This window comes from Lipotes vexillifer, unplaced genomic scaffold, assembly GCF_000442215.2.
Source record: "Lipotes vexillifer unplaced genomic scaffold, Lipotes_vexillifer_v1.1 scaffold966, whole genome shotgun sequence".
Classification (NCBI taxonomy): domain Eukaryota; kingdom Metazoa; phylum Chordata; class Mammalia; order Artiodactyla; family Lipotidae; genus Lipotes; species Lipotes vexillifer.
In genome coordinates this window covers 799,767-819,759 of record NW_006795769.1, presented here as the reverse complement: position 1 = coordinate 819,759, position 19,993 = coordinate 799,767, and the positions used below count along the sequence as shown (strand labels likewise).

Here is a 19,993-nt window from a genome sequence, read left to right as displayed (position 1 = left end):
AGCCCAGAGGGAGGTGTTATGCCCCATGGCTACCACCAGGTGGCAGAAGAGTAGCACCGCTCGCGGGTGAATGGGGCCGGCGATCCTCCCAGCGTGGACAGGACAGTCCATGTGACGGGCGCCCAGAGCGGGCCAGGCTGCCTCACGTGTTTCTCATCAGGATAACAGCGGTGTGTACCACTTGGGGTGTGAAGACCCAGTTAGTATTTGTAAACGGCTTAATGCAGCACTTATCACGTTGTAAGCGCTATGCAAGCACTTGATGAATTATTCCTTACGTTATTATTGGGCTTTTGATGTCAACGCCCATTAGGGCCTACAACCCTGGAAAGTCGGTATAATAATACCCACCTTTACAGACGAGGCTACGGGACTTGTCTAACACCACCCAGGAAATAAAAGGCTGAGCCCAGATGAAAACTCCGCAGGCTCAGTTCCCAACTCAGCGCTCTGACCCTCATCACAAACTCCACCCCGGCTCTGCACGCAGCCCCGGGCTGTGTGGCGCGCGTGTTAAACCCCAGGTGTAGTTCTGTCAGAACTTCTGCGCCGACCTAGCTCCCCAGGGGCCCTTCCTCCTGGGGGCTCCACTCAGTGACCCTGGGTGGGAGCTGTTGGGTGCCAGGCGTGAGCCGCGTGCCACAGGAGGCCACCTGCCTCCCTGGGACCCTGTGTGCGCCCCGTTCAGGCACTCAGCTCATCCTGAGACCCCTGAGGCGGCTCTTTCTTCTGCTCCGGCCTGTGAGTCCTTGAGCCTGGAACTGAGGGCCATCTGAGTTGATACTAGAAAAGTAAAATGCATCTCTTATAGGAATTTTAGAAAGTAAAAATCCCCTCCAGAAGTCTTTGGTGTTCAGTATCATCCTTCTAACCTTTTCCCTGTAAGTACACATCGTATATTTTATTAAAAAATGAAATCATCCTGTACATCTCTGATTTGGTTTTTCCACCCAATTTTTTCATGACCATGTTTCTATGTCCTTAAATGTTCTCCTGTAACCTAATTGAGGTCTATTCAGAGAGCTGAAGAAAGATCCAGTGTCATTTGTCCAGTGCTGAGCACAGAGCTCTACAGACAAACTGGCCATGCGGTGTCTGAGGAATGAGAGAAGGAACTGGGATGTGCCGCCTGACAGGAGGGGGTTCAAAGCCAGCTCATCCTGTTGACCCGGGTGCAACGTGGGCATAGAAAGCAGTTGCTTCCAAGAGTTGCCGTGAATACAGAGTGGCCTCTTCCAGATGCTCCAGACTCCCCGAGCACCTTGGTTTCCCTCTGACCTGTGAGCCTTTCTGAGATTCTTCCTGTGTGGAGGGAGCGCAGGAGGTGACATGTCACTGACCGGACGTGAGCACGCACTTCCTACACCACACACGCCATCAGGGTACAGTAAATGAGTAATTGCCACTAACTCACCAGCCAAAACATTGCTGACATCCCAAACACCCCGTGCCCCTCACCATCCATCCCCGGAGGCCACCAGCCCTCTGGCTTGTGAAGACACAGCATTTTTGTGTCTTTGTACTTTATATAGTGCGTGTCCTCCTGTGAACACCGTCAGCGTGTGTTGGGGATCTGTCCGTGTCACATGCAGGTGGAAGACTGTCCCTTGTTGCTGCTGCTGAGTGCCTCGTTATGTGAACGGTTGACTTTATTTTCCATCTCTCCGTGGATGGGAACTGGACGGGCCTGGTTTGGGCCATTTTGGGTCGTGCCTCTCTGAAGATTCTTGTGCAGCTGAGCACGTGTGTGCATTTCTGTTTGGCATGTCCTGCATTTATTTACCCAGCTTGTGGACTGGGCCTGTGTTCATCTTTGGGGGGGCACCATTTTGGGGGTGAAGTCTGCAGCCTGGAGCGGGGGTGGCGGTGCACACCTACCGGCACACTCGGTTTTCTCACTGGTGGGTGCGTGGCGGCGTCTCATGGGCTTTGTGTTGCCTGGCGGGCACGGAGTCAAGCGCCTTTCCCCCTGCTCCTGGCTGTTTGCGTTCCGCCTCCTGTGAAGTGTCTGCTGCTCTTCAGCTCGCGTCTCCCTCCCATGGATGGTCCCCTCCACGCTGGTCCCTTCCGTGCAGAGGTGTGCATCTTAGTTGCACACTCGTTCTGGGTGTCAAAGTTGTGTCACCAAGGAGAGGCCGGACATGCAGACACGTCTCCCGAACCCGTGTCCGTAGAATCTAGGGGTGTCTGTAGAGGGAGGGCCTGGGGCAGGCGGGGCGTCCAGAGACGTTGGTGCCACTGAGGCGGCAGAAAGAGCGGCCGTGACTCTCGTGGCTTGTGCGCCCTGAGGCTGGAGCGGGGCCTGGGAGGGGTCCAGAGCGTCAGAGCTGGCGTGTGGGGTGGGGCCCGGCCGCCAGCTCCTTTGCTGGGAGGTGGGAAGACTCTGGGGGGCTTCTTAGCCACCTAATTTTTAATTTTTTAAAATTGTGGTAAAACATATATAACAAAATTTAACATTGTCAGCATTTTAAAGGGTGCAAATCGATGGCATTAAGGATGTTCACGTTGCCGTGCAGCCATCACCATCCGTTTCCAGAACTTCTCCACCAAACAGAAACTCTGCACCTGTTTAAGCAATAGCTGCCTTTCCCCTCCCTGTCTAGTTCCTGGTCACGTCACTCCTACTTTTTGATTTTTGAATCTGACTCCTCTTAGGGACCTCATACAAGTGGAACCACACAGCATCTGTCCTGTTGCATGCTACAGTGGGTTCCGAATTTCACTTTTGTTCATTTCACTCCTTTTCACGACTGAATAATATTCCACTGTGCCATGGACCGCATTTTGTTCATGCATCCGTTTGTTGATGGACACGGGTCGCTGCCTCCTTTGGCTGTTGTGAATGATGCTGCCCGAACGAGGGGTCTGGGTCCCCAGCCTCACTCCCAGGTGTCCTCTCGGCGGTGGGGGCACTGGGTGGGCATCTGCAGTGCTGGCTCACGTTCCCGAGCTCCCCAGGCTCAGTCTGAGCCTGGCCTCACCTGGAGGCTCCCCTCGCCTGGCCTCTCTCCCTCCTTCTCCTGGGGGACGCCCCCTTAATGAATCACTTGCGCTTGACTCCTTGGCTCGGGGCGGGGGGCTTCAGCAGGCACCCAGCCCTTGACCCCCTGAGGTGCGGTGATGAGCGACGATCTTCGTTCAGCTTTGCTTCTTCCTCCTCCATCTCCTGGTCTTGCTGAAGGTTCGCACTCTGAAGAAAAAGAACTACAGAACCCTCGAGACTTGTGCCGAGTGCAAGGGTCACATCCAAGGACCCTGTGAAAGGGAGTGACCAGGAGCGAGGCTTCATTGCTTCTGGATTATACTTCTTTTCCTTTTAATGAACAGCCTCCCACACGGGACACTGCTCCGCGGCACTTCTCGCCTTCTCTCAGCGCCTGCTTTCTATAAGAACTGACAGCCTTGTTTAAAAAGTGTCTCCGCACTTCCCTGCTGGCGCAGGGGTTGAGAATCCACCTGCCAACGCAGGGGACACGGGTTGAGCCCTGGTCCGGGAAGATCCCACATGCCGCGGAGCAACTAAGCCCGTGCGCCACAACTACTGAGCCTGTGCTCTAGAGCCCGCGAGCCACAACTACTGAGCCCGCGTGCTGCGTCTACTGAAGCCCACGTGCCTAGAGACAGTGTTCCACAACAAGAGAAGCCACCGTAATGAGAAGCCTGCACACTGCAACGAAGAACAGCCCTCGCTCGCCGCAACTAGAGGAAGGCTGTGCACAGCAATGAAGACCCAACGCAGCCAAAAATAAATAAATGAAAAATAAATAAATTTATTTTTAAAGAAAGTGTTTCCAAGGATCAGCAAGTAGGTGGTTGTAAAGCTCGTCGGGCCGGCGGCGGTCACTTACCCCACAGCCCCCCGAGCTCCCCCATCCCTCTGGACCCTCTCCTAAAAACCTCGCCCCGCTGTGTTCATTCAAAACCACCTGGAATTTATCATTAAAGAGCATTACCAAGAGGAACTAAGAGGAACAGTGTAAAAGTACACAATATATTTGACTTTGAAGTTTCCAAGCAAATTTACAGAGCAAGGATTTCTAGTCCTGCGCTTGGCTGCAGCGCCCTGCACTGGCACGGTTCACAGGTGCACAGGTGGGTTTGTCTCCCTTTCAGCCTCCAGCAGAGGGATTCCTGGCTCTCCTCTGCTTCTCAGGAATTTCCTTCCTTTCAGGGAGGGGTTGGAGCCAGAATCAGGGCCACACCTGCTTCTCTGGTACCTTCGGACAGACCCTGGGAGGCCGAGTTGACAGGTTGGAAACAGAGTCCAAGAGGCTGGGAGAAAGTGGGACGCACGCCTGCAGCTGGTCGGGGCTGCCAGGTGCTCCAGGCAGGTGCTGCCTCCAGCTCATGGATAAGGGGACGAGGCTCAAAGTCGCCACCAAGCTGCTGGCAGTGATGGCAATGGCTGGCACACCTCTGTCCTCCTGCGGTGCCCTGCGTGGCCTCGGCCTGGGGAAGGCGGCGGCCTACTTTTAGTCCCGAGGAGCAAAAACACGCTTTTAGGTAGATTTGACTAAATGACTGGCTCTGAGGTCAACTCTCTTGGACGATTGAGACGGTGTGTTTCATCGGACTTCATAGGAAATCAGAGATGTGAAGAGAAAAGGCATAGCTGCCGTGTACTCTTCCTAGACTTGGGCCACCAGGCATGGTCTCAGGTCCCCACAGATCCACAGAAATTTTAACATTTGTTTTTCCATTTTAATGGTGATCTAAACATTAAATATAGCATATTCTGGATTGACACTTCTTAGCCAGGGTTTACACATGCATTTATGATCAAGTATCACTAAGTGGAAATCAGCGATTTGACAGGCAGTGAAGGTTTAGTGATAGTTCAGTGAGACAGGAGTGGAAACAGTTATTTGGGGTGCAGGCAGCCTAAGCGTGCAGAGCCCACAGCGGTCGGGAATGTATTCACGCTCAGAGCAGATGGGCTGAGCTAAGGTCCTGGCTGTAGACTTAGGGGCTTGCAACACACAGTGAACAAAAAGCAGAGAGTAAATGTGCAATGAAATTTTTTATAAAAAGGACTTTAAAGGAAATATTTAAGAATTGTATCGAGGGTATGCTATTATAGTATTTGGCACATGTCAGTAGCAGGCTGACGATTAAATCAGCCTCTGGAAGCTGAAGTTCAGAAGACACAGTGCTTCTGCTGTTTTGTCTTGTGTTACTGGACCGGTCTAGAGACCTCACTTATCTTTTGAGAATTCAACCACAATTAGCATGATTAACGGCATCACAGATTGTCTTACTTAAGGTAACCTGACAACTGGAAAAACAAATCAAGCTTGGATCCTGTGGTCTTGTGTTTGGGTTTCCTGTTTTACGAATTATGCAATTCCCTCTTAAGGCTGTTTTCAAGCCAGTTCTGCATAATTTGCTAATGTGTCTCAAGAGAAAAGCGCACAGCTTGAAGCTCTCTGCCAAAGAGCATGCACATCAAGAGGTTAGCACGTCCAATAAAGATGTTAGAAACAAAAGAGGTTAGCACAACACCACCGGAGGTTAGCATGACACCACCGTAAGATGACATCTTGAGTTCAACATTCAACAGAGTTCATCTAACCCACCTGTTATCAAGGTGTCACTTGGAATGTCTTCTATTATGCATTTCTCCTCTCTTTCCCCTATGTGGAAATAAAAAGCAGTTGAAAGTGAAAAACAAAAACTCAAAAGAAATGTTAACATTTGCATTTCTGTTGCTTTTGCCACCTCTGGTTCTCCGTCTTTTGAAATGGATCATTTGCAGGTAATACTGCTTACCGAGTGCTTACATTTCATTGGATAGCTTTGTAAATTGATTTCTGTGAGAAGCGACATATGGTGGCTACACTTGGGCAGGTGATTGCAGCAGGTCCCAGAGAACAAGATAAAAGACGCCTGAACCCTGGGACCTTGCCAAGCGTGATGACATCAGAATTCCTTTGGATCGGTTCCTTTTAAGGATTTTGAAATGTTCCAATGGAATGAAAGACAAGGGACAAGCCATGGACACCCCGAAGCGCCGCACCCGGCAGAGGCCCAGAGATGGCCTGAGCTGTGCGGGAGTGACCAAACGCAAATGGCCATTCTCTGGTCGCTTCCACTGCTTGGTGGGAGGTGGGGGGAGGAGGGAGTGAAGGCTGCTTCCTGGGGGGAGAGAAACGCAAGTCCACCGGGCCTGGGAAGGGGTGAGAGCTGGAGTCTAACAGAGTCCTCACCCCAAACGACTCTCTGAGTCTCCGTTTTCTCATTAAAAAAAAAAAAAAACCAGTTAAAGTCGCCCAGTGTGATTTATTATGTTCTTTCAGCTCTGGCATGCAATGTTTTGTTTTTAAACCTTTTATTCTGAAATATTTATAGACTCATAAAAAGTTGCAGAAATCGCACCCATCACCCAGATCCCCGCAGCGGTAACATCTTACATGACCAACAGACTGCACAGCCATCAAGGAAACCAGGATTTTGACATTGGCAGAGTGCAGTTAACTAGACTACAGACCTTACATGGATTTCATCAGCTTTTGCACACTCATTTTTTTAAAATGTGAGTGTGCTGTCAAAAGAATGCTTCAGCAAGTAATTATGGACACTCTTGAAACAAGTAGAAAAACAGGGGGAAAATGCAGCATTGCTTTTGGATTAAGAGATTAGGCTCCTATGGCTGGGTTGTTTCACTGACCTGCTTTTTAGCTGCGAGAACACAGACAGGCCAGCAGACCCCAGGGTTGTCATCTGTAAAGCAGGGAGCTAGTGGTAGCACTGACCTCACAGCAATGTGGTTGGGCCTAGGTGAGGCCGGTAGTAGGAGGTCCTAGCTCTGTGCCAGGCACACAGTAGGCCTTCAGTACAAGATGTGCATGGTGGCCTTTCTGGCACTGGGTGGGGCGGCTGCTGGGTGCATTCCTAGTGGGAGGCAGTGGCCACCAGGCACAGGTCCTCTGTTTCTGTCTCCACCTGTGACCATGCCCCCAGCCCTCCTGGCACTGGAGCCCTCCTCCTTGTTGTCAGGGACCTTGCTCTATCGGGGGCTTCAGCCTTTCCCTTCCTGTTGACCCGTGTCCTCCACGCCATGTCCCTCCCTGACCACCGGCGTAGTCTGTTTGGGCTGCTACAACCAAACACCACAGACCGCGCAGTGCACAGACAACAGACGTTTGTTTCTCACGGTTCTGGAGGTTGGTTGGGTTCTGGTGAGGGCCTGCTTCCGGGCTGCAGAGGGTCACACTCACACATGTGACAGAATAGGCGAGGGGGCTCTGTGGGGCCTCCCGTGAGGCACTGGTCCCATCCGTGACCTAATCACATCCCAGGGCCGACCTCCTAACACCATCATGTTGGGCGTTAGGGTTCCAGCATACTAATTTTGATGGGACTCATTTAGACCATAGCAACCACCATGCTTTCCCTTTGAGAAGGGCTACGGGGTGGTGTTCACAGCCTAGACGTGGGCCCGTCTGGAATGCCTCCTCTAGCACGTACCTCTGTGTGACCTCGGACAAGCTCCTTAGCTTCCCTCATCAACTAGTTGGTTACCCTGAAGTGCAGTCTGCACAGCAGAGGCAGGCTGCATGCTTGATTCTTTCCCTGTAATCATCAGCTTCCAAAGTGAGACACCGGTGCCTCAGTGACCTCCTGTGGTGACCAATGGGGCTTCCGTCTTGTATCGTCATGGACTCATGAGTTGTTACATAGTTAACGCTAATGTTGTTAGTTACATAGTTAACCCTCCCCATATACTGCAGTCGTTATTCTTCTGGAAGCTCAGATGACCCCACATTTGGCCAGTGGCAGTCCCTCCAGTTTGGCTCCTATGTCCTTTTATTGTGTGTGTGGTAAATTACACATAACAAAATTTACTTTCTTAATATTAAGTGTACAGTTCAGTGGTATTAAATACATTTACACTGTTGTGAAACCATCACCACTTTGCATCTCCATAATCCTTTTCATCTCATGAAGCTGAAGCCTATTAAACAGGAGCTGTCCTTTCCCTCCTCTGCCCAGCCTCTAGCAACCACCCTTCTACTTTCTGTCCCTATGATTCTGACTGCTATGAGTAGCTCAGATAAGTGGAATCATGCTGTGTTTGTCTTTTTGTGACTGGTTTATTTCACTTAGCACGATGCCCTTGAGGTTCATCCACGCTGCAGCCTATTGCAGAATTTCTTTTCTTCTTAAGCCGTTTTATGGATGTAGCACATTTTGTTAATCCATTCATGCGTCAATGGACACTTGGGTCGCTTCCACATCTTAGCTATTGAGAATAATGTTGCTACGAACATGGGTGTACAGATATCTCTTTGAGGCTGCTTTGAATTCTTTTGGGGATATACCCAGAAGTGGAATTGCTGGATCCTAGGGTAGTTCTACTTTTAACATTTCGAGGAGCTGCCCTACTGTTTTCCACAGTGGCTGTACCATTTTACATTCCCGCCAACAATGCACAAGGGTCCCAACTTCTCTACATCGTGGCCAACACTCATTTTTTTCTGTTTTTTGATAGTAGCTCTCCTATTGGGTGTGAAGTGGTATCTCGTTGTAGTTTTGATTGGCGTTTCCCTAATAATCAGTTACATTGAGCATCTTTTCATGTGCTTATTGTCCATTTGATATCTTCTTTGTACAAATGTCTATTCAAGTCATTTACCCATTTTTGAATGGTGGTGTTTGTTTTTGTTGTTGTTGAGTTTTAGGAGTTCTCTATATATTCAGGATGTTAATCCCTTATCAGATATATGGTTTTTTATTCTGTTGCTAGTGGCTTTTGATGCATAAAAGTTTTAAATTTTCATGAAGTTCAGTTTGTCTATTTTTTGTTGTTGCCTCTGCCTTTGGTATCATATTCAAGAGATCATTGCCAAATCCAATGTCATGAAGCTTTTCTACTATGTTTTCATCTAAGAGTTTTATTGTTTTAGGTTTTACATTTAGATTCTTGATACATTTTGAGTTAATTTTTGTATATGGTATAGATAAGGGTCCAACGTCATTCTTTTACATATGGATATCCAATTTTCTCAGAATCATTTGTTGAAGACTGTCCTTTCCCCATTGAATGGTCTTGGCACCCTTGTCAAAATCATTTCGCCATATATGCGAGAGTTTATTTTGGGGCCCTCTATTCTATTCCATTGGTCTATATCCCTGCCTTTATGCCAATACCAAATTGTTTTGATTACTGTAGCTTTGTAGTAAGTTTTGAAATCCCGAAGTTTAAGTCCTCGAGTTTTGGTCTTCTTTTTCAAGGTTGTTTGGACTATTTGAGCTTCCTTAACATTCCATATGAATTTTAGGATGGGTTTTTCTATTTCTGAAAAGACATCATTGAGATTTTGACAGGGATTTGCACTGAACCTTTAGATTGCTTTGGGTAGTTCGGGCATTCTCACAACTTGAAGTCTTTCAGTCCATGAACATAGAATGTGTTTCCATTTATTTATGTCTTCTTTAATTTCTTTTGGCAATATTTTATAGTTTTCACTGTACAAGTCTTTCACCTCCTTGGTTAAATTGATTCCTAAGTATTTTCTTCTTTTTGAGGCTGCTATAAATGTAATTGTTTTTGTAAGTTTCTTTTCAGACTTTTCATTGTTCATGAATAGAAATGCAACTGATTTCTGTGTGTTGACTTTGTGCCCTGGTACTTTGCTGAATTCATTTATTAGGTCTGGCAGATTTTTGGTGGGATCTTTAGGATTTCTCACGTTTAAGAACATATGCAAACAGAGACAATTTTACTTCTTCCTTTCCAATTTAGTTGCCTTTTATTTCTTTTTCTTATCTAATTGCTCTGGCTGGAACCTCCAGTACTATGTTGAATAGAAGTGATGAAAGTGGGCATCCTTGCTTTGTTCCTGATCTTAGAGGAAATGCTTTTTTCTTTCACGATTGAGTATGATGCTTATGGTGAGTTTTTCATAAGTGACTTTTATTATGTTGAGGTAATTTCCTTCTATTTCCAGTGTTTTGAATGTTTTCATCATGAAATTTTGTCAGATGCTTTTCTGCATCAATTTGAAATTTGTCAAATGGTTTTTCTGTATCACTTGAGATGATCATGTGTTGGTTTTCTTTTGCCTTCATTCTATTGATGTGTCATAATATTCAATACATTGATTGATTTCCATATGTTAAACCATCCTTGCATTCCAGGAATAAATCCCACTTTGTTGTGGTGTGTAATCCTTTTAATATGCTGCTGAATTCAGTTTGCAAATATTTTACTGACGGTTTTTGCATCGGTGTTCATAAAGGATATTGGTCTGTAGTTTTCTTGTAGTGTCTTTGTTTGGCTTTGGATCAGGGTGATAATGGCCTCAAAGAATGAGTCAGGAAGTGTCCCCTCCTCTTAAATTTTTTTGGAAAGTTTGAGAAGGATTGGTATTAGTTCCTCATTAAATGTTTGGTAGAATTCACCAGTGAAGCCATCAGGTCCAGTTTCTTTGTCAAGAGATTTATTATTACAACTGATTCAATCTCCTTACTAGTTATAGTTTTATTCAGATTTTCTATTTCTCCATGATCCAGTCCTGGTAGGTTTTGTATTTCCAGGAATTTGTCCATTTCAGCTAAATTATCTAATTTATTGGTGTACAGTTATTCATAGTATTCTTGTAATCCTTTTTATTCTGTAGTATTGATTTTAATGTTCCTACTTTCATTTCTGATTTAGTAAGTTGGGTCTTCTCTCTTCTTTTCTCAGTCCATATAGATAAAGGTTTGCCAATTTTTTTTTGATATTTTCAAAGAACAAGCTTTTGGTTTCATTGACTTTTCTCTGTTGTTTTTCTCTTCTGTATTTTGTTTATCTCTACTCTAATCTTTATTATTTCCTTCCTTCTGCTAGCTTTGGGTGTAGTTTTTTCTTCTTCTTCTAGTTCCGTAGATTGTAAAGGTAGATTGATGACTTGAGATCTTTCCTGTTTTTTAATGTGTTTATAGCTATAACCCCCCACCCCCACCCCATAGCACTATTTTCACTGCATCCCATACGTTTTGGTATGTTGTGTTTTTGTTTTCATTCCTTTCTAAGTATTTTCTAATTTCCTTGTGATTTCCTCTTTAATCCATTGGTTTAAGAGTGTGTTGTTTAATTTCCACAAGGTTGTAAATGTTCCAGTTTTACTTCTGCTGTTGATTTCTAACTTCATCCTGTTGTGGTTGGAGAAGATATTTTATATGATATCACCTTTTAAAATCCATTGAGACTTAATATGTGGCCTAACATATGATCTGTCCTGTAAAGTGTCCCATGTGCGCTTGAGAAGATTGTGTATACTGTTGTCATTGGGTAGAATGTTCTGTGCATGTCTGTTAGATCTAGTTGGTTTATGGTGTTGGTTAAGTCCTCTGTTTCCTTATCTTCTGTCTGGTTGTTCTATCCATTATTGTGAGTGGGATATTGAAGTCTCCAACTATTATTGTAAAACTGTCTATTTCTCCCTTCAATTTTGTCAGTTTTTTCTTCATATATTTTGATATTCTGTCATTAAGTGTGTAAATGTTTATAATTGTTATATTTTCCTTTTTTTATTCTTTTTTTTTTAAAAAAGAATTTTTGGCTGCACCGTGTGGCATGCAGGATCTAAGTTCCCTGACCAGGGATCGAACCCACTCCCCCTTCAGTGGAAGCACAGAGTCTTAACCACTGGACCACCAGGGAAGTCCCTATATTTTCTTGTTGTATTGAAAATTTTATTAGTGTATAATGTCCTTCTTAGTTTCTTACAACTATTATTTTTGATTTAAAATTTGCTTTATATGATATTAGTATAGCCACCCCTGCTCTCTTTAGGATTTAAGTGTAATCCCTGTGATAACCACAAAGGACATAGATATAAAATACACACAAAAAGAAATGAGAAAGGAATGTAAACACTCCTCAACAGAAAAATCAACTAAACACACAGAAAAGACAGTAATGCAGGCAATCAGGAAGGAATGTCGTCTTTTTCCATCCTTTCAGTTTCACTCTATTTGTGTCTTTGGATTTAAAGTGGGTCTCCTGCAGACAGCATAAAGTTGGATCATGTGTTTTTATCCATTCTGCCAATCTGCGTCTTTCGATGAGAAAAATTAATTCATTTAAATGTAAAGTAATTACTGATAGGGAGGGACTACTGTCATTTTGCTGTTTGTTTTCTATAAGCCTTAGAGGGTTTTCTTGGCCCTGATTGCCTGCATTACTGTCTTTTCTGTGTGTTTAGTTGATTTTTCTGTAGAGGAGTGTTTACATTCCTTTCTCATTTCTTTTTGTGTGTATTTTGCATCTATTTTCTTTGTGGTTATCACAGGGATTACATTTAAATCCTAAAGTTATAACACTCTTAATTTGAATTTATACCAGCTTAACTTCAAAAACATACAAAAACTCTGCTCCTTTACAGTACTCTTCCCATCCCTTTCAGTTTTTGATGTCACAAAATTACATTTTGAAATTTTATTTTTATTATTATAATTTTTGGCCATGCCATGCAGCGTGCGGGATCTAAGTTCCCTGACCAGGGATCAAACCTGTGCCCCCTGCAGTGGAAGCACAGAGTCTTAACCACTGGACTGCCAGGGAAGTCCCACAAAATTACACTTTTATGCATTGTATGCCCCGAAACACAAACTCATAATTATTTTAAATGCATTAGTCTCTTATTTCTATTATGTAGAAAACAAGATTTGTTGTTACAAACCAAAGTTATAGTATTACTAGATTTTACACTAACAAGTTTTTTCTTTGAATGTATTAGTCTCTTAAATCATGTAGAAAATGAAATTGCAGTTGCAAACCATTGTTATAATGATACTAACTTTTATAATTGCTCATGTATTTACCTTTAATTGGGTATTTATTTCTCTATACAGCTTTGATGTCCTTTCATTTCACCTGAAGGATATTTCTTGCAGGGCAGGTCTAGTAGTCATGAACCCCCTCAGCTTTTGTTTTTCTGGGAATGTCTTAATTTCTCCCTCACTTTTGAAGGACAATTATTATGCTTTTCAGCTCCAGAATTTCTTTTTGGTTTCTTTATGGGTTTTCCATTTCTTTACTGGTATTTCCATTTTGTTTACACATTGTTTTCCTGATTTTCTCCATATCTTCCTTTACTTCTTTGAACACCTTTAAGACAGTTGTTTTAAAGCCTTTGTCCAGTGTGTTTGCCATTAGATCTTTTTTCAGGAACAGTTTCTGTTGATTTATTTTTTTCCTTTGTGTAGACCATACCTTTCCTATTTATTTGTATGCCTTGTGATTATTCTTTTGTGTTGAACTCTGGACAGTCGGATCTAATAATGTGGTCATTCTGGAAATCAGATTCTCCCCCTTCCCCAGAGTTTGCTGTTTGTTGTTATTGTTGTCGTTCGTAGTTGTAGGCTGTCTCTGTGCTGAGGACCAGCCTAAGGTGTAAACCTAAGGTCTTCTCAGGTCATTTCTGGACGTGCATATGGTCAGTTTCTATCAGTAATTTTCCCTGCATTTGCAGTTGTTTTTTGTTTTTTTGTTTTTTTTTTTGTGGTAGGCGGGCCTCTCACTGTCGTGGCCTCTCCCATTGTAGATCACAGGCTCCGGACACGCAGGCCCAGCGGCCATGGCTCACGGGCCCAGCCGCTCCGCGGCATGTGGGATCTTCCCAGACCGGGGCACGAACCCGTGTCCCCTGCATCGGCAGGCGGACTCACAACCACTGCGCCACCAGGGAAGCCCCTGCAGTTGTTTTTGAATGTCCTTGTCTTTAATGTTTGGTTCCCAAAAGGGAGAAAAAGCAAAAAATGCAGAGGGGTTAAAAAGGGCACTGGCCCTTTAAGTCCCCTGGAAGTCACTTCAGCTGGAGGGGGAGGGGCTTGCAATAATGGGGGAAGTGTTCATCTGCACCTCTGTGATCAGAAGCAGCAATCAGTGATCAGAGCAGAGGCCCCCAATATCTGTACAGGGTCTTTTTTGCCCCACCAGTCCCTGCAGGCTGTGAGCAGGCTGCTCCAGAAACAGGTGCATGGCCTCCTGGCCTCGGGCCTCCTGTCTGGGGGAGGTGGGGTGGGTAGCTTCTGTGGTACCAAGAGCTGAAACTGACCAAAATGAACTGCAGTTTACCATCCAAGGCTTCCCCTGGAAGCCACCAGCAGACTCCAGAGTTCCCAGACGGTTACATCAGAGGGTTCTTCCCCTGCAGTTGCTGTCCAGTTGGGAGATGGAGTCTCACCTCGCAGGCGCCTCCTACTCTGCCATCTTCCCTGTCTCTTGGTTCCTGTGTCCGTTGGACAGAATAGCACTGGTTCTTAAATACGAAAGCATGTGGTCTAAAAGGTGTTTTTTATTTTAGCCAGTTCTGTAACTTTTGTACTGTTTTTTCTTTAAATATTGTTTAAATATTGTACTGTTTTTCTTTAAATATTATCTCTTCTCCATTATCCCTATTATATCCTTCAGAGTGTTTAACTTAAAACATTTTATAACTTTATATCCCATATCTTTTTGAATATTTCCATCTCTTTGTCTCTGTGTGCTGCATTCTGGGTGATATATCTTCCAGTTCACTAATTCTTTCTCCAGCTACACCTAGCTCAGCTCTTCAGCCCACTGAGGACTTGTCATTCTGCACAGTTTTTCCTTTCCAGATTTATCCGTTTGTTTCTAATTATCCCGTGTTGATTGGTCATTTTTTGTTGTCATTGTTCTATATTTTATTTCTGACAATTTCATTATCTGTGATCTTGGGTCTTTTTCTGCTGACCTTCAATTTTAGTGACTTGTTTTCTTGTTTAATTGGTGATTTTTGTGTTGCACTCACTGCTTGGTTTTGATTGGTGGGAGTTGGGAAAGCTTTCTACAGAGTGATTAATTTCTGCTCTTCCCTTATTCAAGGGGCTGCTGCTGACCTTGAGGGCTGAACTTGGTGCAGGAGACTTGTTGTCTTCCCCATCCTGCCGCTGACCTAAGCTCAGCCGCAGCCCTCAGGGAGCCCTCACCCCGCAGCTCATGCGCTCACTTAATGTGGCTTAACCCCAGCTCCTCTTTGCTCCAGGCCCCGTTCAGTTTTTTGTTTGCTTATTTGTACAAGTGGACGAGGAGGTGACAGTTCTCTCCTACCTCTTACGAAAGGGGCGGTGTCTCAGGTGGTGTTTCCAACCAGAGTGTGGGGTCTAGTTGTGCAGTGGTGGTGGAGGAAGCCTCCTCAGGGTGTACGAGCAGACCTAGCACCCAAGGCAGGCATCTGGGTTATGCCATCTAAACAGTGGGGTTTGGGTGGGAATAGAGTTAGATGTGAGTTTTCAGCCCACCATCTCTGCCAGGAAGACCCCCTCCTGTCACTCCTCAGTGTCCTACCCTCTGCCTCCGTCCCCCCAGTGCCACCCACTGCTCACCCCATCCCCGTTTCCTGCTTGCTTTCCATGATCTCCCCTTCCTTCTCCAGCAGTGGACATTCTGACCGCTTCTGCCTCCTTTGCAATGGGCTGGCTCTGTGTCCGGCCACCCACACAGAGGACTGCTGGCTGTGTCTGGCCCAGCCAGCAGCCCCCTGAAATCCCAGCAGACGCATTTCTAGCCCATGTGAGGGGCCTTCAGGCATTAGCATAGATGCTGGGATCACTTTGCTTGGTCCAGTGTCCCTCATCTACTTGACATGTGATGCATTGCAGAACCCATAGGAGCCTCAGGAGGGAGCCTGTCCGCGCTGGCCCCCGCATCCCCGGGCCGGCCCAGCCAGGCCAAGACCGTCCCGAACTTAATGCTCTGAGGTAGGCTGGGCCGACGTAGCCGACTGGGGGACGTACTGTCAGCCTCCAGGCTGTGAGCGCCGTTACTGCCTTTCCATCAAAGTAAGCCTGGAATTCATTAACTTCCATCACTTCCACCATGTCCTGCGGCCCAAAGCTCCCTCTCCTCTGGGTTAGTGCAGTGGCCCCTAGCTCTCTCTTCTTCTGCCTTTGCCCCCCTGCACTCTGCTCTCAAAATGACCAGACGACCATTTAGAACGTGCACTGATGAGTGATTTCTCTACTCAAAGCCCTCCTGTGACGCCCCATCCACTCTTCACCTCTCCAGGAGCACAAGCTCACGGCCCGTCTGCCCCGGCCTCCTGCCGGGCTACCCCTGCTCTCTGTGCCGGCCCCAGCACCAGCGGCACCGCCAGCCCCACACCCACATCACCAGCACCAGCGGCAGCAGCGCCCCAGCCCCACACCCACATCCACATCATCACCAGCACCAGCGGCACCGCCAGCCCCACACCCACATCATCACCAGCACCAGCGGCACCGCCAGCCCCACACCCACATCATCACCAGCACCAGCGGCACCGCCAGCCCCACACCCACATCATCACCAGCACCAGCGGCACCGCCAGCCCCACACCCACATCATCACCAGCACCAGCGGCACCGCCAGCCCCACACCCACATCATCACCAGCACCAGCGGCACCGCCAGCCCCACACCCACATCATCACCAGCACCAGCGGCACCGCCAGCCCCACACCCACATCATCACCAGCACCAGCGGCACCGCCAGCCCCTCTTCCTCAGAGCCTGAGCGTCACCTAGTGCAGGATTCCTTTACAGGTTTACTTTCATCATGTGCTTCCTTCCAATCTCGTTCCTGAACACACCAAACTTGTTTCTGAGTCCGCTCTAAGTCCTGGGCACTCTCCAGGGTGCTGTCCTCCGGGTGCCGGCCCGGGAGGCTTCTGCACAGGCACCTCCGTGTTGACTTGTGCTCCCACACGGGCAGTAGATGTTCTGGCCCCAAAGACAACACTCCCCCTCCCCCCAAGGCCCCACCCAAGCCTGTGCTCCAGAAGGAGGGGGGGTGGACATGGGTGTCCCGGGGGTGCCCCCCACTGTCTTTCCCCGGCCTTCAGTGTTCTCACAGGATGTCCCCTGTCCTGTAAATGGCACGTGGTTTGTGAGTCCAGCCTACAGTCTCTCATTTGACTAGAGGGTTTAGCCCATTGATTCAGGTTTAAATCTGTAATTGTGTTACATGCTCGGCTCAGTGGTACACTTGAGTTTTGAGCTCAGGTGTGGATGACACAGTCAACCTGCTTCACTGAGTCTCACACGTGATCATCCCAACGTCAATGGCTTTGGGGTCTGGTTTTGGAGCTTGATGTCTCCTCCAACTTAAGGGTGTCATTTCCCCGTGTTTGGTGGGTTTGATTTGAGTTCATGTCAAGGTAGGGATTTTGAGTCCGGAGTCCACAGTGCAGTCTGCAGGGAGCACCTATGCTTATTTCCTCTCGGTGCCTCAGGATGTTAATTGGGGTTTTCAGACCTTTGCTGTGGTCTCAGACCGCAAGCCCTGGCGAGCGTCGGGGTGCGTTCGGGAATTGTGTTCTCTGTGCAGAGCCCCGTGCTGGAGGCTGTGCTCTCGCAGGGCCGGCTGTGTGCTGGCTCCCATGCTGGGGCTGCCGCTGCGAGCGCCTCAGACACCAGGCAGAGGGTTCAGAGGTCAGAGGGGCTGTTCAGGGTGGAGTTTGGCTCCTGCACCACTGCTCACCAGTGGCCGCCCTCTGCAAAACCAGGCCAGCTCCTCTGTCTGGTACTCAGTGTCAGGGCTCCTGCCAAATAGATGAAGCAAATCAAGCTTCTCAATCACTTGAAGTCACCCTGCCCCTGCCCTGCACCCCAGGGCCACTTGCTGGGTGCCTGCGGGGCAGCTGCTGCCCAGGGGCAGGAACGTCTGTGCCCCTGGACCCCCAGGGATCTGGACCGGGTGGCGATCCAGTGACGTGCAGGGAGCCAGGTATGCGGGATGCAGGTGTGGCGCCTGGTGGGGTGTGGGCTGGCACCTCCATTGGGGAGTGCTGGGCCCGAAGACCCTGTGCCCATAAGTCCATGGAGCACGTCTGCTGGGAACCTCGGGCACATGAGTCCCCTCCTAGCACAAGTGCCGTCTGTCGAGCAGGGCTTCCGCTGGGCTTCCAACCCCTGACTGGGGGCGGCTGCTTTCACTCCTTCCTCCCTGAGGCCAAGGGTCAGGGTGACCGTGGGGGATAGAAATCTGTTGTGGAGAGGATGGGTTGGGGGGGTCCGAGGTCGAGCTCGTGGGGAGGGGTGTCAGGGAGGAGAGAGGCGCCATCAGAGGAGACAGAGAGGCCAGTGGGGGGTTGGGGTGGGAGCCTGGGGGTCAAGGGCACATGCAGGGCAAGGAACAGGAGCAAAGTCACGGGCCCCCAGGTGCAGGGATGGGCAGACAGGGCCCTGGACAGCAGTGGGGGGCGGCTGCGAGGACGGGTAGGTGCTGGCGGGAAACGCAAGAGCCCTTTCCAGGCATGTCTGCAAGCCGGCAGGGGCGGGCCCAAGAGAACTGTGTCCTTGGGTGGAAGGGGGAGCACGTCTGCTGGGGCAGAGGGACAAGGGGCACAGAGGAGAGACTGGTGACGGAGACCCCGCGGCAGGTGCCCGGAGCTCGGGGGGAGGGCCTGAGCAAGCCGCTTGGACGGGACACGGAGGGTCACCTGTGCTGACTCGAGCGGGGACCGAGGACGTGGGGAGCCCGGGGGGCCGCCCAGAGTAACCTTCAGGTGGACAGGTGACCCTAAGGGAATGGAGAGGGTGGGCGGGTGGGTCTCCACGAGGGAGAGAAAGGGCCCGAGAGCCAAGAACCGGCCGGAGCAGGCTGAGGCGGGCAGAGAGCATGGCGCTGGGCGAGGGCTCTGCGTCTCCACGAGGGAGAGAAAGGGCCCGAGAGCCAAGAACCGGCCGGAGCAGGCTGAGGCGGGCAGAGAGCATGGCGCTGGGCGAGGGCTCTGCGTCTAAGGAGGCCAAGCAGGAGAAAGAGTGGTCTGGGGGCGTCAAGGGAGCAGGCAGTCCCCTGAGGGACCAGCCGGGACCCACACCAGCAGGACGAGGTCGTGAACCCCGACCTCAGACAAGGGCTAGGGCAGGTCAGGAGTGAGGCCTCAGGGCCCCCCTGCGAGGCCAGGGGCCTCGATGGTCAGAGGCCTGGGGGGGGCTGGTAATGCTGGTCCTCTGAGTTCCCCATGTGCCGTGTGTGCCGTGTGTGTGTGTGCCGTGTGCGCCGCGTGTGTGTGCGCGGTGGTCCACTGGCTCCTCCCCGCAGGGTGACACCTGCTCATCAGGGAAGTCTGGTGGCCCATCTGCCGGCCCCGCCTTCACCCGGCACCTGCCCAGGACACACAGACCACAGCACCGGGTGTCAGGAGAGCTAGTCTTTATTCAAGAGCTGGGATGGGAACGCGAGGAGGCAGGTGTTGGTCTCGCTCCGGTGACCCGGCGGCCCGGGCGGCTGCCTGGCGACCAGGTCTGAGGTATTTCACGGCCGGGGTGTGGCTCTCGTGCAGCGCGGCCGCCGGGCCGGGGGCCAGTCTCTGCGCGGAGGTCGCCGGCGGCGGGGCTCAGGGGGCTCTGAGACCCCGGCGTCAGACGCAGTTGTCAGGGACGCACGGGGCCTCCTCCTCCAGCGCCGGGCAGGGCGCCCCGTGGTTGGCGGGCTGCGCACGGACGTAGCGCGTCCTGCTCTTGGCCCCGGGCCGCCCGCACAGGCCTGCGCACAGCCCCCAGGACGACCACAGCGACACCTCGCAGTCCAGCGGCGTCTCCGGAGCTGGGGGCGCAAGGAGGACGGTGAGCGAGGCGGGGCTGCGGGAGAGGAAGGGGGTCCTCGCCCGACACCGCCTCCGAACTTGGCCAGGAAACTCCTGATTTTATCAGCGCGCTTTCCAGACGCCTCCAGGGCGACGCCACCAAGCACACCCCCGAAAAGCCACCCCCGAGCGACTGGGTGAAGGTTTCCGCCCTGAGAGCCCGATGCCGGCTGGACCCCCGCTCTCCGGGGCGTCGGGTGTGGGGCGGGGGGAGAGCGGAGATCCCGTCGTGAGACGTTCTCTGACGCGGGCACAGACCGGCAGGGTCTCCACCGCCTGCGCGGCTGTTCCAGGCGCGGACCCTTCGGGAGGCTGGTCACACTGGGGCCGCGGCCCCCCTCGCTCGCCCGGCACCTGCGCACCGCTCGCCCCGCCCCCGCGGGCAGCACCGCCCCCACCGACCCGCTGCC

General features: G+C 49.7%; 1 protein-coding gene across 1 annotated transcript in view; it reads right to left on the bottom strand.

The window, feature by feature from the left end:
- Positions 1–19,284: 19,284 nt before the first annotated feature.
- Positions 19,285–19,993, bottom strand: part of SPON2 (spondin 2) — a 3,827-nt gene continuing 3,118 nt past the window's right edge. Inside the window, exon 5 of the mRNA XM_007467886.1 lies at positions 19,285–19,543. Coding sequence (XP_007467948.1) covers positions 19,359–19,543 — 185 coding nt within the window. The 3' untranslated portion in view covers positions 19,285–19,358. The remainder of the gene's footprint in view (positions 19,544–19,993) is intronic.